This window comes from Papilio machaon, chromosome 5 (genome assembly GCF_912999745.1).
Source record: "Papilio machaon chromosome 5, ilPapMach1.1, whole genome shotgun sequence".
Lineage (NCBI taxonomy): Eukaryota > Metazoa > Arthropoda > Insecta > Lepidoptera > Papilionidae > Papilio > Papilio machaon.
Genome location: NC_059990.1, coordinates 32,070 through 52,454, shown reverse-complemented (window position 1 = coordinate 52,454; position 20,385 = coordinate 32,070). Strand labels below are relative to the sequence as shown.

Here is a 20,385-nt window from a genome sequence, read left to right as displayed (position 1 = left end):
TATTTAGTTTAAAACAACAGTTTTCATCTAGTACAGCCTCCATCAGTCGGGTTTTTATATTTTTGAAAAATTTAGATTAGATTATTTATATCTGGTTGGGATGTTAATAACAAATACTAAATGTTAAGTGAAAATTATCTCAATGCAGTGCAGAAACTGCGTAAAAACGTTTAAGCGGATTCCTAGATTAGCGCGAACTGATTCATACACACACATTTACAGATTTTCATTATGCATTGAAATATACAAGAAACACAACTCGCAACACTGATCTTGCGCCGACGGACGATGCTCTCGAATGACGATCGAGCCCGAAAAGAATTGCCCACTTTCGCTTACGTAGGCTAAACCATCAGTTAAAAGGATGTATGAGATTTGTAGATTATACAAAATGATACAAATCAGTCAGCAATGACACATATCTATATCTTTTACGGTTTTCTCACATTAACCACTTTTAATTTGAAAAAAAAAACAATAAAAAAAATCGTGTTATTTGGGACGATATTATAATTTCACTGGGAATGGTACGAGGGAAAAGAAATTTTACGTGTCTTTACTTCTTCCTCTCGAACAAAGTTGGTCCAGGTGGCTTGTATAATGAAAGTGTTTTATTTGAGTTTTGTAATTCGCAGATCGTCAGTGTGGAGCAGGTTGAGTTGGTGGAGGTGGCATGGCGGGCGGCCGGCGGCTGCGCTGCGTCGCGCTGCTGCTCGCGGCCGCCGCGTGGTGCGCCGCGGGACCCGGCCCGCCCGCGCTGCGCTTTCCGCGCGCGCTCTACAACCTCACCGTGCCGGAGAACTCTCCACCGCGCACCTATGCCGAGCCGCCGCCCGGTGCTGAACACCCCGCACACCCCGCGGTGCCGCTGCCCAGCCCTGACACCAAAATCCGCTTTCGCATCCGTCATGGTGACCGCGATAAGTTCTTCAAAGCGGAGGAGCGAATCGTGGGAGACTTGTGTTTTCTCCTCATTCGCACGCGAGCTGGACACACCGACGTACTCAACCGTGAGCGCCGCGACACCTACCGGCTGGACGTGCGTGCCACGGCACAGCTGTCCGACGGCACGCAACTCGAGGCGGACACGGTGCTTGTCGTCGAAGTCACCGATGAGAATGACCTCAGTCCGCTGTTCTATCCGACGGAGTACGAAGCTCTCGTGCCAGAAGACACGCCCTTGCACTCTAGCATTGCTCGCGTGACCGCGGAGGATGCCGACCTAGGTATTAACGGTGAAATTTATTATAGCCTCGCCGAGCTGACCGATCGTTTCGCAGTACATCCCAGCAGCGGAGTGGTGACGGTGACGTGCGCTCTGGTGGCGGCCGAGAAGACTCGTTATGAGATCACCGTGTTGGCTCGAGATCGTGCCTCCTTGCTAACGCTCGGCGAGAACGCACCCGCTGCGCGAGCAACGCTCACGATTCGAGTGGCCCCCGTCAACCTACACGCCCCCGAGCTGCGTGTGCGGCGTTTGCCAGAACTCGTCGAAAACTCCACTGCACAGATATATGCGATAGTAGAAGTCACCGACCGAGACGTCGGCGAGCATGGCCGGATCGCGGTTCTCGAGATTGTCGACGGAGATCCCGATGGTCACTTCCGTGTGCGTCCTTCCGAGCAGCCGAATGAGTACGACATCGTGGTACATGCACTCCTCGATCGCGAGACTTCTCCTCGTGGTTACAACCTCACGCTACGAGCCTCGGACGCCGGTCGCCCTCCCCGCGCCTCCTACCTCACGTTGCCGGTGACGCTAGTGGACGCCAACGACAATGCACCTGTTTTCAGTCGTGAAATCTATGAGGCCAACGTTCCGGAGACGGCGCCGCCGAACACACCTGTCATCAGACTTAAAGTGAGCGACCGCGACGAGGGTCGCAATGCGAGGGTATACATTGAGATCGTGGGCGGCAATGAAGGCGGCGAGTTCTTCGTGAATCCCGATACCGGCGTGCTGTACACCGCGGTGCCGCTCGACGCCGAACAAAAATCACTTTATACACTTACGGTCTCTGCGATCGACCAAGGAAACGCTGGAACAAGAAAACAATCTTCAGCCAAAGTAAAAATAGGCATAGTGGATGCAAATGACAATAATCCAGTTTTTGACCGGGACGATATGACGGTAACGCTGGCAGAGAACGGGCCCACCGGCGTGGTGGTCGCGAGAGTGTCGGCCAGAGACGCCGATTCCGGCGAGAACGCTTATATATCCTACAGCGTCGCTAATATACAACCAATACCGTTCGAGGTGGACCACTTTTCGGGAGCCGTGCGGACTACTAAACTGCTCGACTACGAGAGTATGCGACGTGAATATGTTTTGAGAATACGCGCAAGCGATTGGGGCCTACCTTACAGACGTCAAGCCGAAATGCGACTCACCGTTCGTCTCGAAGACGTCAACGACAACAGGCCGCAGTTCGAACGCGTAGATTGCGTCGGCTACCTTCCGCGACGGTTGGCGATAGGCTACGAAATCGTGACGCTCTCTGCTATCGACTTCGATTCCGGGGATGTCGTATCGTACCGGCTGGTGGGCGGCAACGAAGACAACTGCTTCGCTCTGGACTCCGGCACCGGCGTCGTGAGCCTGTCTTGCGACCTGGCCGATGTCCGCGCCGAGACCAGAGTGCTGAACGTGACCGCGACTGATGGCACGCACTTCGCCGACCCCACGTCGCTCACGCTGCATCTGGTGGGCGGCGCGGGCGTCGGTGCAAGCGCCGGCGAAGTGGGCGCGCTCGAGTGCCGCGACACCGGCGTGGCCCGACGCCTCATAGAGCTGCTGGCTGCGGCGGAACGAAGTAACGCCCCCATAGATTTCACTGAGGATTTTCCACTTTCGCCTTCTCGCTATGGTGAAAATCTTCACGCACCCGAATTCATCGACTTTCCTGTCGAGGTGAAAGTGAACGAGTCCGTGGCACTGGGGACGTCTCTGGTGCGGCTGCGCGCGCGCGACCGGGATCTAGGCTACAACGGCCTGCTGGTGTATGCAATATCAGGCGGCGATGCGGACTCCGCCTTTCGCATCGACCCCGACAACGGCGAACTTAAAGTCATCGGGTACTTGGATCGTGAAAAAGAGCATGAATATTATTTAAATATCACCGTTTACGATTTGGGCGTGCCGCAGCGATCCAGCTCCCGATTGCTTCCCGTCACTGTGCTCGACGTAAACGATAACGCTCCCAAATTCGTAAAAACCTTATCCAGCTTTCGCGTAACCGAAAACGCTATCAATGGAACGGTGATATTCCGTGCGAACGCGACGGATCGCGACGCGGGAGAGTTCGCGCGCATCGAATACAGCGTGACTGGTGCTAGTGCCGGCGAGTTCTGTGTGGAGCGAGAGTCGGGCCTGCTGGCCGTGTGCGCGCCTCTGGACCGCGAGCGTCATGCGCTCTACGAGCTGAGCGTGCGCGCTACAGACGGCGGCGGGCTGCGCGCCGAGGCGCTTGTGCGCGTCGCCGTCGATGACGTCAACGACAACGCGCCGCGCTTCGCCCTGCCCTCGTACAGCGCGCGCGTCCGCGAGGACGTGCCCGTGGGCACACCCGTAGCCGTGCTCGAGGCATTCGACCCGGACCTGGGCGCCGGCGGGCTGATCACCTACTCCCTGCCCGACCAGGCCACTGACGACGTCGTCTTCACCGTCGATAGCACTTCGGGCACCGTGCGCACCGCGAAGCGGCTCGACTACGAGGAGAAACAGGTTACAGATAATAAATTAAATCTTTCGATTGCAATGCAAATCTCCATTAAAATCCACAAATCGTATCTATCGTAAGATCTGTCATGATGTATGAATCAGTTGTTGGGCAGTTAAAGAGACGAATGACAAAAAACTGCAAGTGGTGAGAGTACGAATGTTAAGATGGATGTGTGGATAAGATACGAAACAAGAACATTAGAGGAAATTTTAAAGTTGGCATGTTATGAGGAGTAAACAATCGCATGCGACTAAATGTGTAAGTGTAAGGGTACATCGATAGGGGTAGGCTTTTCAACAAAGGGGGTTTCAACAAAGAAATGATGATTATGTCACAGAGAGACGGGGCCTGTCCATGTCTCTAGGGACGGTGTGTGTGCATGTGGCAGGTGTATGGCGTGGCGGTGCGCGCGACTGACGGCGGCCAGCCGGCGCTATGGGCCGAGGCGACGCTGGTCGTGGAAGTGGGCGACGTGGACGAGAACCGGCACACGCCCGCGTTCGCAGAGCGCGCGGCGGTGGCGTTGGCCGTGCGCGAGGACGCGGCGCCGGGCGCGCGCGTCGGCGCGCTGCTAGCGCTGGACGCCGACCCACCGGGACGCGACTCACGTCTCGCTTACTACGCGCTCGACGGCCCCGGCATGGCGCACTTCGCCATTGACGACACCGGTTGGTGCTCTTACATTTTTTACATTATAGGGGTTGATTATTTCTATGCGACGCTCTGTGATCGGACATTATAAGTATATGTCAAAAATAAGGTTACGTTTTGATCTGAAATTTCAATACAAATTTTAACTTATGTAGAATGTTCTAGAGACACCATAGAAGGTTTGTGCTTTAAAACATGGAAATAAATGTTTTTTGTTTTGAATGACAATTATTGCTTGCACTATGACATAATAAATAATATAACGTTGTAAATTTAAATAAAAGTTAATGTTGTTGTGCGGCAGGGGTGGTGCGCACGCTGGCGCCGCTGGACCGCGAGCGCGCGCCGCACTACTGGCTGACAGCGTGCGCGGAGGACCACGGCCTCGTGCCGCGCCACGCCTGCATACAGGTAACGCCGAGTGCCGGCCCCGCGCGCCGCCTCGCCGCCGCCTCGCCGCCGCCGGCACTGCGGCACACTGACGCGTGCGGTGCGCAGGTGTTCGTGGAGGTGCTGGACGTGAACGACGTGGCGCCGTGGCCGGAGCGCGCGGCATACTTCGCGCGCGTGCCGGAGCACTGCGCGGCGGGCACGCGCGTGGCGGTGGTGCGCGCGCCCGACGGCGACGCCGAGCCGCGCGCGGTGCACTACTCCATCGTGGCCGGCAACCCCGACGGTCTGTTCGCCATCGACGACCGCACAGGTACGCTCCGCCGCATTAATGATTTTTCTTAAGTTCAAATACCTCGAAAAGTTGTCTCTAATAAATTTCCTCTATATTAAAGCTATGGTTTTCATTCACATAAAATACGTAAAAAAGGAATATTTTACAAGCTACATAATATTTATGGACATACGAGTACATATAGTACTCCCAAAATATAAGAGGTTCGAATTTATTTCCTAAATAAAACATATAACAGTTTGCTCGTTCTTTTGAGAGTGGTGAGATTTGAGATTGTTAGTAATGTGTTGACGTGACGCAGGCGAGATCGTGACGACGGGGCGCGCGCTGGACCGCGAGGCGGCGAGCGCGCACGCGCTGGAGGTGCGCGCGTGGGACGGCGCGCTGGCCGCCAACGTGCGCGTGCGCGTCGACCTCACCGACCTCAACGACCACGCGCCCGCCTTCACGCAGCGCTTCTACGACCTGCGCGTGCCCGCCCCCGCCCCCGCCCAGGTCCCTTACCTTGCTGCATAACAGAAATCAGTCATGTTATGAGTTCAGATTGCCCCTTTTAATTTAACGGAAAGTAGCCAAAGTACAAAGTCTTTTGATGTGAAACATCTATAGGATCACTTGTAAACCGAATTGTTGGCGTGGCGACGCTTGCCGTGGCGACGGGTCACCACGCTATACTGAGTTAGACATATATGTACATGTATATATTTTATTTTAATAATATTTAATATTATTTATTATTATTATTATTCATTCATTCATTTATTCCTTCATTCCTTCCTTCATTCATCCATTCATTCCTTCCTTCATTTATTTATTCAATATTTTATGCATATTACTTGTACACATACGATGTTTCACATCTGCCAGGCGTCCTATGACGGCTCACAAGTTTTTTTTACGATTTACTTTTAAAATGTTAGTCAATGTTTTGACAATGATTTTATCACGATACCACAGATCGATCCATCGACAAGAAGTGAGTCTAATTTCAACAACGAGACGTATAATAAAAAGAGAGAGAGCTTATAAAAGAAAGTGAAGTAAAATGATTGATTTTCAGGAAGACGAAATCACAACCGAGGGTCTCGAAAGCAGCGCGGAGGGGGAGGCGGAGGCGGAGGGCGAGGCGGAAGCGGAGGCGGAGGGCGACAGCGAGGCGGAGGAGGAGGAGCGCGGAGGCTGGGACGAATGGGACGAGTGGGGCGAGTCAGACTCCGGCTATGTTTATATTGCGACCGTAAGAAATGTCAACTTTCAAACAATCGTTCGAAAACTATAAATATAACAACGATAAAGAAGGACGAGACAGAGAGTGGCGTTAGATTGCGTCGTGTAGGAGGTGTGACTTCTCGCAGGTGACGGCGCTGGACCCGGACGCGGGCGAGAACGGCACCGTGCGGTACGCGGCGAGAGCGCGGGGCGCCGCGCGCGGTCTGCTGCGCGTGCACGCGCGCTCCGGCCGACTGCACGCCGCGCGCGCACTGCCGCTGCTGCGACGCGCCTACGACCTCACCGTCAGTACTTCTCTACCACTGAGTACAACACACACACACACACATTGCATGTTGTTCATACATTATTTACTATTAGTTATGTCGCCTGAGTTACTTGCGGTCAGCTCTATGACTCACAGTTATTTTGAATGATGAAATGGTAATTAGAATAAGATACACAATAATCGACAGTCAGACAGTGAGACAGTCAGACAGTCAGACAGTGAGACAGGTGGTCACGAATGGGCACATAAATAGATTTTGATAGGATAAAACTTTCTCCACAATTAAATTTTTTGAAAATGTGTTCATCTATATTATTATTGTAACTTAAATATTTATTATTTTACAATTTTCCATCTTATTAAATACATTACTTTTTAATATAATTGTGCTTTTACGTTTTTAATTAATATAAATACATAACAATATCGATCGGCGTCATCTAGTATTGTACACGTGCAGGTGCGCGCGTGCGACGGCGGCGCGCGCTGCGGCGTGGCGCGCGCGCGCGTGCGCGGCGTGCCGGCGGGGGGCGGGCGTGCTCCGCGCGCTGTCCCCGCGCCGCCGCTGCAGGCCGCCGAGCTGGACGCGCCCGGCTTCCTGCTGACGCTGCTGCAGGCCTCGGACCCGGACGGCGACCCGCTCTACTACGACATCGTCGGTCAGTTCGTAGCTCACGTTCATTGTTACGTAGACTTGTGCAGTAGTGAGAGTGTATGTATGTATGTATGTATGTATGTATGTGCGTGCAGACGGCGACCCCGAGCGGCAGTGGGCGGTGGGGCGCGAGGACGGCAGCCTGGTGCTGGTGCGGGGGCTGCAGTGGGAGCGCCGGCCGCACTACGCCCTCAACGTCTCCGTGAGCGACGGCCGGCGCGCGCTCTACACCACTGTAACAATTGTTTACATTGCCTAACACTTTCTATTGCAATTGTCAACATTTAAATGTTCACATGAACACGAAGGCCTTCGCCGTTGGCTGAGAATTACCTTTATCATGGCAACCGTCTATCTTTGTTACCATTGGCATCAAATTTTTGTCCCTATCTCGCAAAACATTTTTTTCGATTTAGTGGTCCCAAAGTTAAAGGTACATTTTTCAGGTCGAAATTTCCAAAACGGAAGCGAGCAAACCAATAACAGGTGGTGCGTTGGTTTGTAGTTTGCAGTGTTAGCTCCGTACAGGTCGTTGATGTTTGAGTGTCGCTTGTGTCGCGTTGCTGACACGATTCTACTCATATTACATAATTACTAGAATTTTTAACGTATCCATGATGACGAAAAAGATTGAAATACGATGAAAATGTAACACTTATCAATAAACAAATGACTACTTTTGGAAAAGGAATTCCATGTTTTTAAAATAAAATTAATTTGAAATTAGAATTTTTAGCCAAAAAAATTTTTTTTTATTTGAAATGGTCAGTACCTACTGCAGAACGGCAATTTCATACGTAAAGACCTATTGTAAAATTCTCGCGTCACAATGTTTGTTACCATACTCCTGCGAACAAAGTCCATGTCCGCAATGTGTGTGACACCAGGGGATACCTGTGGGCACCACTGAGCACCTGTGGGCACCACTGAGCACCTGTGGGCGCGAATGGGTACGAGTCGAAGCGCGTTGCAGGTGAACATAACGGTCGTGAACGACGTGCACGAGGGCGGCGTCGAGTTCGAGCGCGAGCTGTACACGGTCGAGGTATCGGAAAGTGCGCGCGCGGGCGACACCCTGGTGGCGCTGAGGGCGCGCGTGAGGCCGGCGCCCGGCGCCCAGGCCGGCGCCGCGCCTGAGCCGCGCCTACTGTATGGGATACTGGCAGCGCGCGTGCCGGCCGACGCGGCTCTGTTCCGGCTGCACGAGCTGACGGGCGTGCTGGAACTGGCTCGACCGCTCGACAGGTACCGGCTAACGTGTACATACATACCGCCACTTTCCATTTGGTTGTAAGGGGTTGAAAATGGGAGTGGAAATATGTATGGAGGTATCGTCATTTTTGCTGTTAGAAGGCTGCTAATTTGATACATATATACATTGTACACTGACTCAAATGCATGGACATGACTCCCTGACCATTAGAAAGATCGAAGACATAAAGCAGCATTTCAATGTTTAATAAATATAACGATTATGATGTAATACATCTGCGGCCCGTCTTACGCAATTGCAGCGTTGATCCTTTAATTGCGTTTCGACCGACCGCTGCGATATTTCAATTTTACGACCATACATGTTTCGAGTCGATTCTGGTGCGCAGGGAGAGCGCCTCCGAGCACGAGTTGGCGGTGTGGGCGCGCGATCAGGCGCCGCGCGCGTCTCGCGCCTTCGCGCGCGTGCGCGTTGTTGTGCACGACGCGGACGAGCACGCGCCCACGTGGCCGCGCCGACTGGTGACGGCGCGCGTGCCCGCCGGCGCGGCGCCCGGCGCGCTCGTCGCCCGGCTGCGAGCCGCGGAGCGCGACGAGGGCCCGGCGCCGCGCTACTCGCTCTCCGGGGACGCGCACGGCCAGTTCTCCATCGACGAGACCGGCGACGTGCGGCTGACGCGCTCGCTGCCGGCCGGCGGGCGGGGCGGCGCGCCGCGCGACTACGCGCTGCTCGTCCGCGCCACGGGGCCGCCGCCCGCCGAGCGCTCGGCCGCGTTGCCGCTGCACGTGATCGTCGTGGAGCCCGACGACACGCCTCCCAGGTACCACGGTGGGGCCGGGGACGGGGGCGGGGCGAGGCGAGGCGAGGCGAGGGCGAGGCGCCAGTGACGGGGTGGTGTGCGCAGGTTCGCGAGCGAGGAGGTGCAGTGGGAGGTGGCGGAGGACGCGGCGGTGGGCACGGTGCTGGGCTCGGTGGAGGCGCGCAGCGGCACGGCGGTGTGGTACGAGCTGCGCGGCGGCGCCGGCCTGTTCCGGCTGAACCCCGCGGCCGGAGTGCTGGCGCTGGCGGCGCCGCTGGACTACGAGACGTGCGCGAGACACGACCTCGTCGTCACGGCGCTCAACATGGTTTGTATGCTCTATTTTATACACGTCTATTCTGGAATCGAATTTACGACCTGAAACTCATACCGCCTTATTACAAAAAATCTCAACAATCCTCCTAAACTCGAACTACGTAGTCTAGCTTAATCTCTAAAACCATGGTCTAAATGAATCCGTATTACAAAACGTAGACCAAACCAGAACTTCATAAACTAAGAATTTGAACCACGGTCAATCGATTATGACAGATAATCATTCGCTCACTAAATGTCAGTTGATAAGTTGAAAGTTGACAGATGAAAGTTGTAACATGTGGCTATCTTTTCTCGGGTATGTATATAAAATGGAATAGAATAAAGCACGTCAAACGGAATTCTTTCAAAATTGCCCGCCCCGCGCGATCTTTGCTTTTACTTGTGTAATTGTCAATAAACTAATTGAAAATGGATCAACGATATGCAAAATGATCTGCAAATTGGACTTCTGAGAAGAAAGTAAATAATTAATTACCAACTACTAAATATACTTCTACGTTTAAAAACTTTCTTTGATCCGGAAGAATTATTTTATTTTCAATATTTTAGGAAATACTGCGTCAATTAGTCGCACAATCGTACGTTACTTTTTCGATTTTCGTTTTTTTTCCGCAAAACGTTTGTTAAATCGGTACTTTTGTCTTAAATCTTCATTCGACAATTCGACAAAAGGATCCAAACGAACTCGACGTTTATAAGGTTGACGTGACATTTCTAATAACTCCATTGTATAGTACGAATAAAACGTCATTTAATTATTTCGAAAGTACGATGGTTTATTGAAGAATAATTTTAAACTAAAATAACAAAACAAAAAAAAAGGCGATTCAGATTCACGTTAAACTAATTAGGGCTCGGCGGCGTCCCGCCAGGTTGCGCACGCGCGTGCTACTCATGTAACGGCTCGCGGCTAACTGGTGGTGCGGGGGAATTCCGACGGGCACGCAGTCGGGCGGATTGTCGGGACGTCCCCGGAGCCGGAGCCCGTCCAATCCGAGAGGTGGCGTTATTTGAACGCGGTGCTATAATTGTTTCAATATCTTCAATGTCTTCCATGTCCATTAAATTAACCAAATCAGGTTTTTAACAAAAATCCGATAACTTTCGTAACTAAGCGGATAGCAATTTCATATGAATAACCTTATATTTGACACTTCTGACATAAGTCCAAATCTGTGGTCTAAATAGTTAAACCTGGGAACGCAATGGTTTAAAGTTGTTACCATAGATAGTCCAGGTTTAACGTTAAACTACGTTTTGTAATATGAATTTTAAATAAACCACTTCGAATGTAGGTTTAAACCACGTTTTATAGTTAGACCACGTTTTGTAATGAGGCGGATAGAATACGACTTTAAAAAAAAGAAAATTTTCTAGACTTCGTTTTATTTAGGAAAGTAAACCATGTTTACGTGAACACGTTCCAAAAACACAATCGCTCGAGCCGTTTTTTCAATAAATGATTTCTCGGCAACATCTACGAACTACATTTTATAAAGAGTAATTATAAAAACGAAACTAATTATTTGTTAAGTTAAATAATACAGTGATCGATCGTAGTTAAAGCAGTAGTTGGTGATGTGTGCGCGCGCAGGGAGGCGGGGCGGCCTCGGCGCGCGTCACCGTGCACGTGCTGGACCGCAACGAGTTCGCGCCCGTGCTGCGCGCGCGCGCATACCGCGGCCGCATCTCCGAGGCGGCGGCGCGCGGCGCGCTCGTGTGGGCCGCCGACGCGCCGGCCGGCGAGCCGCTCGTGCTGACGGCCGACGACGCCGACTCGCCGGCCAACAGGCAGCGCGCCTACGAGATCCTGCAGCCGTCCGCCGCCGCGCTCTTCCGCCTCGACCCCACCACCGGCGCGCTCTCGCTCGCCGCGCCGCTCGACTACGAGCTCGCCGCCGTCCACACCTTCACCGTCAAGGTTCTCGCCTCCGCCTCCGCCTCCACCTCGCACTCCCACTCCCACTCGCCTAGACTTCCTCACAGAGACGACAACCTCAGAGGTATTTCCACTGACGGACGACGACATCTGCCGACTGAACGCTTTCTGTCTTAAATTCCTTCATTAGTCGTTCATCTTCTATTGTCTTAGTTCGGCCGGTGTCCAATGGCGACCGCCCAAATGTCTTTTTGTCCTTACACTACATTGTAACGCACAGGTGGTGGACATGGGCGAGCCGCGACTGCCGCCCGCGGGTGCCGACAGCACGGCGACGGTGACCGTGGAGGTGACCAACGAGAACGACTGCCCGCCGCAGTTCTCGCAGGCGGCGTACGAGGCGGAGGTGCTGCTGCCGACGGCGGCCGGCGTGCGCGTGCTCGTGCTCGAGGCGCAGGACGCGGACGGGCCGCCGGCCGGCGCGCTCGTGTTCGACATTCTGGAGGGCGACCCGGAGGGGGCGTTCTCGCTGACGGCGGGCGGCGAGCTGTCCGTGGCCGAGCCGGCGGCGCTGCGCGCGGAGCACGTGCTGCGCGTGCGCGTGTCGGACGGCCGGTTCTCGAGCACGGCGCGCGTGTCGGTGCGCGCGCGCGAGCCCGACCCGGCCGGCCTGGCCTTCCACAAGACCGACTACTACGCCTCGGTGCTGGAGAACACGACCAAGCCGAGCACGGTGGCCGTGCTGAGCGTGCTCGGCGCCGCGCTCAACGAGCACGTCCACTTCTCCATACTCAATCCCACAGAAGGATTCGAGGTAACATTTTGTTTACGGGTATTTTTATACATCGTTAGTTAAAGATGAATCGACCAGTAATTTTACTAGTTCTAATTTGTATATTAGTCTGTAATTATTTAAGGGTACTATTGAAGCCTTTTTAATATTAGTTTATTTCTTAATTGTATATGGTTGTTCAGTATTTTAATAAAATAAATAAATAAATATTAGTAAGATATGTGCGATAAGAAAGTTGTGAATGTGTATGTAGATCGGCGCCACGTCGGGCGTGGTGCGCGCCGGCGGCGTGGCGCTGGACCGCGAGCGCCGCGCCGCCTACACGCTGCTGGTGCGCGCGGCGGCGGGCGAGCGGCGAGCGCACGCGCGGCTGCACGTCGCCGTCTCGGACCTCAACGACAACTGCCCCGTGTTCTCGCAGCAGCCCTACCTCGCCGCGCTCTCCGCCGGGGAGCCGGCCGGCGCCCCCGTGCTGCGCGTGCGCGCCACCGACGCCGACGTCAACGACAACGGCGAGGTGCGCCTCCACCACGCTTCTCTATACTTATTGTTAGCTCGATCCGCGCACTTTGAGGCTGTTCATTGGATGTGGCTATCTTGAGAAAAGAAAATGCTGTTACTTGTTCGAAATTTATTATTATTTTGTTTAATTTATTGATCATAGAGTAAATATAGATTATAATTTAACAGAGGCTTTCGTTTATGAGAAAAACGACGCCCGCTTTGAGTTTAGCCGACGAAACTTACACATTACAGTTTTACGCTATAAAATGAAAAATAAAATTATTTGAGGCCGTCAAAAGTCGATCTCCGCCATTACTTTTGTAATCATATAATTGCCGAGCGAAACGAGCTCGACGAGGACACGCTGACGTGTGTGAGATGCGCAGGTGCGGTACGAGATGAAGCGAGGTAACGGCGAGATGTTCCGCGTGGACCGCCGCAGCGGACAGATCTCGTTGCGCCAACCGCTGGAGCCCGCCGACCATCTCTACACGCTCGTCGTCGCCGCCTTCGACGGAGGTAACTCTCCACCTCCACCTCCACCTCCACCTCCACCCGTATCTTCTCCTTCTCAAAGTGATCGACGAGTGAAAAGAATTACGCGATATAGTTTGAATGTTATTTATATTAGGTCCTTACATATGAAATTGGCGTTTTTCGTACTGGCCACTTTAATCACGAATTTCTCCTCTTTGGTAAGGAATTCCAAATTCAAATTTGTACAGCTATAGACTCATGTATTTGTGGTTCGATGACCGTCATTCATTTGTTTTTTTTTCTTCTGTTTTTTTCTGTTTGCGTCACTCATTTTACAAAATGGAAAACTTAAAATATCGCATTATTTACGAGTACGAGTTCCGCCGTGGAACTAGTGCTGCGGAAACGACTCGAAGGGTGAATGATGTGTATGGCGGTCGTGTTGCAAAAGAAAACACAGTTCGTTTTTGTTTCCAACGTTTTCGTTCTGGAAATTTCGATCTGCAGAACAAGCCCCGTGGACGGCCTGAGACTCAAGTTGATAATGAAGAGTTGAAGGCTATTGTGGAAGCGGATCCATCGCAAACCACGTCCGAGTTAGCTGCAGGCTGCGATGTTAGTGATAAAACTGTTTTAATTCACTTGAAGCAAATTGGGAAGATTAAAAAGATTGAAAGGTGGGTACCTCACGAATTGACTGAAGCAAACCGGCAAACGCGCGTCGACTGTTGCGTTACATTACTAAACTGGCACAATAATGAAGGTATTTCAAACCGAATCATTACCTGTGATGAAAAATGGGTTCTTTACGATAATCGGAAGCGCTCAGCGCAATGGTTGGATCCTGGCCAGCCAGCCAAATCCTGCCCCAAGCGAAAATTAACCCCAAAAAAGTTACTTGTAAGCGTTTGGTGGACTAGTGCCGGTATTGTTCATTACAGTTTTCTCAAATCTGGCCAGACTATTACGGCTGATGTCTATTGTCAGCAATTGCAAACCATGATGGAAAAGCTAGCGGCTAAACAACCTAGGCTGGTCAATCGCTCCACGCCACTGCTGCTTCACGACAACGCTAGACCACACACTGCGCAACAGACGGCTACTAAATTAGAAGAGCTTCAATTGGAAAGTCTAAGACATCCTCCGTACTCCCCGGACCTTGCTCCAACAGATTACCATTTTTTTCGAAATTTGGATAACTTCTTGCAAGGGAAAAAATTCAACTCCGATGGGGCAGTCCAAATCGCCTTCAAAGATTTTATTGATTCCCGTCCGACTGGTTTTTTTAGTAAAGGTATCAATGAACTACCTATGAGATGGCAAAAGTGCATAGAAAATAATGGTTCTCATACTTTGATTAATTAAATATATTGGAGCCAACTGAAAACCAGCGCAGGGACTGCTTTAGGCCGTCTCTGCATACGCTGAGTTGGCCCCCTTTTACCACATTTCACTAAATTATTTTCATAAATATGTGGTGTGATTTTTTTTTTCTCTTGTACTTGTGTGGTAATAAACGAGTTTCTTTCTTTCTTTCTTATATTAAAAAATATTCGACTTTTTGTTCCTCCCATGCAAAACGCCAATTTCATATGTAAGGACCTAATATAAATGTGAGATATTGAGTTGTGGCGATGTGGCGATGTGGCGGTGCGGTGCAGGTACGCCGGCGTGCAGCTCGGAGGCGGAGGTGAGCGTGCGCGCGTGGGGCGGAGGCGCGACGCCGCGTTGGCCGCGCGCGCACTACGAGCTGGAGGCGCGCGAGGACGCGGCGCCAGGACGCGCGCTGACGCCCACGCTGCAGGCGGAGTCGCCGCTGGGGCGCGCGCTCATCTACACGCTGCACGAGGGGCCGGCGGAGCTCTTCGAGGTGCACTTCGAGACAGGTGAGGCGACGCCGAGAGCCGACATAGATCCCTTCATTTATTGAGGACCACTCTAATTAATAACTACCCGTCAGATTTTGATCAAGTTTGTGTCGGGCCACTAGTTTACTATCAAATGAGGGAAAAAAATTGAAGTAACGATTTATGACACGCGTCGAAAGACGAAAAGTGATGCGTAATCACCGATGATAGGAGTGAGCGTAAATAAGATCGTCCTCTCGCGAGCCGGATTTCGCAGGACTAACGCATCCCTTCTGCCCGCAGCCCCCGGCGTCGCGAACGGCCCATGTGAGTACTGACCCTGCTTAGCTCGCGTCCCACGTGCCCCCACGTCCCACACGCCCCCCACACGCCCCACACACGCCCCACACACGCCCCACACACGCCCCACACACGCCCCACACGCCCCGCACGTGTCCCTCCGCACGCTTGTCAGTTCACGGCATTGCATGTATCAGCGTGGTGCTCGTATGAATGTGAGCAATTCTTAAAAAGTTAAGAAACTGCGAGTGTGTGCTGTGTGCTGCAGTCTGTGTGCTGTATGCTGCAGGCTGTGTGCTGTGTGCTGTGTGCGATGTCAGATCCACATCACACGCTGACACTTTAAATGTTACGTACACCAAATTGATACATTTACTATTCCCTTATCTATTTTAGAAAATTAATTTTACTGTGTGTTTGCACGTTTGTCACTTTTATTGGTAGAATTAGGATGATATTTACATAGCGTACTACGACTTTGCTTAGGCTTTGCTTATGCTATACTTACGTAAGTCGAGGCTTCACTGAACACACGCTTAGTGAACTAAGGAGCATTTAAAGTGCCTTTCAGAAATTATTATTTGTAAATAAATACATATCTTTCCTTGAAAAAGTAAAAACATTATTTAAAAATAACCTTGATAAAAAAAACCGGCCAAGTGTGAGTCCCACTCGCGCACCCAGAGTTCCGTACAAACATGTAGATATGATGAACGAGGAAGGATCAAAAAGTAGTGACATTGAGATAGAATATATTAACTTAATAATTTATTTTTCTACACAGTCTCCGAGACTCTACACACCGACTCCGGCGCTTTTAAAAGGCTTCAATCTCTTTAAAAAACGTTTTGCCTTGGTCCTGAAAAAAGCTCTCCACGGTATCTATCGCCTCGTTATCGTCTTCGTCCCATCGCCAGTCGTCTTGTCGTGATGAAACAGCGCGCCCCTTCGAAGCTTCCCTCTCGACTACATTTCCTTGTTAACAATACGTCTTTCCGCGCGATTCTCTCTTTTCTCGTCTATCTAAAAGGCAAAGGTTCTCAGCGGAAATTATGCCATCTCTTTGGCAGAATGTATATAATGTGTATATAATTCTGCACTCGACGCATGTGAGCGCATTCGGAAGTTAAGAGTTTTTGTGACTTTGTCTTTGCTAAGCGATTGCTCAGTAGGAGCTGAGCACGTGGCTATAAATTTTAAAGAAATTTAACTCGTAAGATAAATCTGCTGAGCAAATTCGAAGTGCGGCCCCTAAACAGAATCGTGTAGTATTGTGTGCGGTGTTCGCAGGCGCGGTGGTGCCGCGCGCCGCGCTGGACTACGAGGTGGCGCGCGAGCACCGACTGGGCGTGCGCGCCACCGACACAGTCAGCGGCGCCTTCGCCGACGTGACGGTGTTGGTGCGCGTGCTCGACGTCAACGACTGCGCGCCGCGCTTCGAGCGCGACGAGTACCGCGTCTCCGTGCGCGAGGCCGCCCCCGTCGGCGCGTCGCTGCTCACCGTGCAGGCCGCAGACGACGACCAGGGTAAACACCGAAAGGACATTTACCCTTCTGTTACCCTTCTGATACCCTTCTACAGCTATTTAAACTACTGATGTCTCCTTTCGCTTTCGCAGGTGACAACGGCAACGTGACGTACTCGCTGAGCGCGTGGGGCTCGGGGGCCGCGACGGTGGGCGCTGTGGGCGCGCTGCCGTTTGCCGTGGGCGCGCACAGCGGCGAGGTGACCGTGGCGGGCGCGCTGGACCGCGAGCAGTGCGCGGAGCACCACCTGCTGCTGACCGCCGCCGACGCCGGCCAGCCCGCGCTCCGCACCACGGCACATCTTTTTATCGTCGGTATGAGATATACACGATTTATAAATTTTATCCTTGTCTATGCCTTCAGGGTCGAGAATATTTGTTCACGCACAACACAGCACTTTTAACACACCAATGTATTAATGAATAAAACCACATGTACTCAGAACGAAGACATTTATTACAAATTAATCAAATCACTTATTGACAATACAAAAACGTAACCATACCACGCATTTAAATCAAACAACGCCATCTAGGCAAAGCAAGTGTAATCGTTGTACAATAATTAAAGTGATACAGTTTGTTAAGACGTAAACATTCCGCCCACCAAGGACCGAGTCCTTTCAAACCGCCCACCATGACATTTCTAACAATATATTTATTACTATAATCCTAGGTGATCGGAGATGACAATATTCATAGTTCAAAACATTTTCTAAAAATTTAAATATACTAACAAAATAAATTCTAATTGTAATTACTATCGCAGTGGACTGTATATAAAGTAAAAAAAATAAGAACAAAAAATTAAGAAACTTCTACCTTAAAGTGCTAAGTGAAAGAAAAAAAATCAAGTTACATATTCTACTACTTATCAACTAATTAACAACTAACTAACTAATAATTCTACTAATCATTCATCATTAACAGGCAAGATACACAATTTCGAAGTTGGACGTTTGACTCGGGAATCCTTACATTGCAGGGTAACTACGCGAACTAAATTATCCTTACCAGGATGAACTTCAATTACTCTCCCATATAACCATTTGGCAGGGGGTAAATTGTCTTCTTTTACCAACACAATATCCCCAACCTTTGGATCGCGGATACGTTTAGCCCACTTATGTCGTTGAAAGAACATAGTTAAATACTCCTGAGACCAACGTTTCCAAAAAGCCTGAATCATTCTTTGTGTCAATTGCCAACGTCTCAAGCTACTCACTGTCGTATGCTCATAGTTATAGTCTGGTGCTATCACCAGTGGCTGACCGACCAAGAAATGTCCTGGTGTCAAAGGGTTTGGATCTGTCGAGTTGGCACTATTCTGTGACAGAGGTCTTGAGTTCAGACATGCCTCAATTTGTGACAAAACTGTACTCAACTCCTCGAAAGTCAAAGTAGAATCACCAATAACTCGTCTAAGGTGATGTTTTGTACTTTTTATCCCAGCTTCCCACATACCTCCGAAGTTAGGAGAGTGAGGCGGGATGAAATGCCATTCTGTTCCATTATTGGCCAATAAAGCCGCTATTTCTCGAGGAAGAGAAGCACATTCATTGTGAAACATTGCCTTAAGCTCCTTTGAAGCTCCAACGAAGTTGGTGCCGTTGTCACTGTAAAGATGACTGCAGTGACCACGTCTGGCGACAAAACGTTTAAAGGCTGAAAGAAAGCCTTCAGATGTCAAGTCAGAGACCGCTTCGATGTGCACAGCACGAGTTGCCATGCAAACAAAAAGACATATATATCCTTTGTAGGACTTATGGCCGCGACCCTTAGCTGTTCTCATTTGAACTGGACCCGCATAATCGACGCCTGAATGAAGAAAAGGTTTACTAGGTGTCACCCTGCATGACGGCAACTGCCCCATCAGTTGATTTCTTGTTACAGCTGCATGACGAATACATGGTACACAGTTGTGGATATGAGTTTTAATCAACTGCTTACCTCGCACAATCCAATATTTTGACCGAAGGAAATTTAATGTCAATTGTGGCCCGCCGTGCAGTACGCGTTGATGAGCGTCCGATATGAGCAGTTTCGTCAAATGAGACTGATAAGGAACAATGATAGGGTGCTTCATATTGTCATCTAACTGAGAATTTTGGATTCTTCCTCCCACTCTCATGAGGCCCCTATCATCCAAATAAGGATTCAAAGAAATCAAACCGCTGTTCTTGCTAACGTTTTTACCAGCTCGTATTGCCTCTATTTCTGTCTCAAACCACACTATTTGACAGAGCATGAGACAGCGATGGATGGTATCTGAGATTTCAGAAGCTGTTAGGTAAGGCGGTAACCGTGTCCGTAATGCTTTAGTCACCTTTAAATTCAAAAATCGACTGCAATAGGCTAACGTCCTGGTTAACTTACGGAAAGATGAAAATCTGGACCATATCAATTCAATCGAATTGTCGGTTACCTCTGCCGCATGAACCTTAACAGATCTCTGTTCCAGTTTGGTCATTATAGCTTTAGGTCTGCAATAAGCTATGGTGTCAGCTAGCAACCACGGTGGTCCGTGTTTCCAAAGCGAATCATTCAATAAAGATGTGGGTGTTGTTCCCCTCGAAGCAATATCTGCGGGATTATTTTTTGTGTCCACATAATGCCATTGAGTGGAGTCGAGGGCAGTAAGGATTTCAGATGTACGATTTGCAACGAAGGTTTTCCACCGACTCGGATGATCGCTCAACCATGCTAGCACGACTGTTGAATCCGTCCATGCATGTAAGTCTGATTTTTGAACATTCAAAACTCGAGCTACTTCTAACAGTAATTTGGTAACTAAAACTGCTCCACATAACTCCAGTCTTGGTATTGAAACCTGTTTTATGGGAGCTACCCTTGTTTTTGCAGTTACCAAATTGCAGTTTATTTGGCCTTCACTATCAATAACTCTCATGTAAACAACCGCGGCGTACGCCACACTTGATGCATCAGAGAAACCATGTAATTCCACATTTTGATCATTGTTTTTTCTTTGCAGCCATCTCGGAATCCTAAATCCATTGAGTTTTTGTAACTCGCAACGGTAAAACTGCCATTCAGCCAGAAGCTCTGCAGATAGTTCGTCATCCCAATCTAAACCACTGATCCATAGTTTTTGGATGAAGATCTTTGCGGTAATTATACATGGTGCGATCCAACCTAATGGGTCATATAAACGTGATATCTCTGATATGACACTTCTTTTAGTTTCAGGTACCGATGACGACGGTGTTGAAAAAGGTAAGTTTACAGTGTAATGGAATTCATCAGAATTACGGTTCCAGGTAAGTCCTAAAATTCTTGTAGTTTCATCTTCCTTTATTTCTAGATTTCTTCCAGTATCCAGTTCTATTTGTTTAAGTAGTTCTTCTCGGTTACTTGTCCATTTCTGTAAGGTGAAACCGGTTTTATTTAAAAGCTCATTAAATTCGTGATAGATTTTTACAGCTTCTTCTTCAGTCTGGCAACCCGTCATGAGATCATCCATATAAAAGTCTGTCATG

General features: G+C 50.1%; 1 protein-coding gene across 1 annotated transcript in view; it reads left to right on the top strand.

Annotated features, from left to right (window-relative positions):
- Nucleotides 1–688: 688 nt before the first annotated feature.
- The window catches only part of LOC106711878 (fat-like cadherin-related tumor suppressor homolog), a gene marked incomplete at its 5' end in the record, with an annotated part of 32,366 nt that continues 12,669 nt past the window's right edge, over nt 689–20,385 (top strand). Inside the window, 19 exons of the mRNA XM_045677988.1 lie at nt 689–3,724; nt 4,111–4,390; nt 4,678–4,784; nt 4,872–5,076; nt 5,360–5,553; nt 6,119–6,295; nt 6,414–6,572; nt 7,017–7,215; nt 7,307–7,446; nt 8,185–8,456; nt 8,813–9,244; nt 9,329–9,551; nt 11,157–11,483; nt 11,722–12,255; nt 12,488–12,751; nt 13,125–13,257; nt 14,877–15,101; nt 16,653–16,889; nt 16,982–17,203. Of these exons, the coding sequence (XP_045533944.1) occupies nt 689–3,724; nt 4,111–4,390; nt 4,678–4,784; nt 4,872–5,076; nt 5,360–5,553; nt 6,119–6,295; nt 6,414–6,572; nt 7,017–7,215; nt 7,307–7,446; nt 8,185–8,456; nt 8,813–9,244; nt 9,329–9,551; nt 11,157–11,483; nt 11,722–12,255; nt 12,488–12,751; nt 13,125–13,257; nt 14,877–15,101; nt 16,653–16,889; nt 16,982–17,203 (7,366 nt within the window). The remainder of the gene's footprint in view (nt 3,725–4,110; nt 4,391–4,677; nt 4,785–4,871; nt 5,077–5,359; nt 5,554–6,118; nt 6,296–6,413; nt 6,573–7,016; nt 7,216–7,306; nt 7,447–8,184; nt 8,457–8,812; nt 9,245–9,328; nt 9,552–11,156; nt 11,484–11,721; nt 12,256–12,487; nt 12,752–13,124; nt 13,258–14,876; nt 15,102–16,652; nt 16,890–16,981; nt 17,204–20,385) is intronic.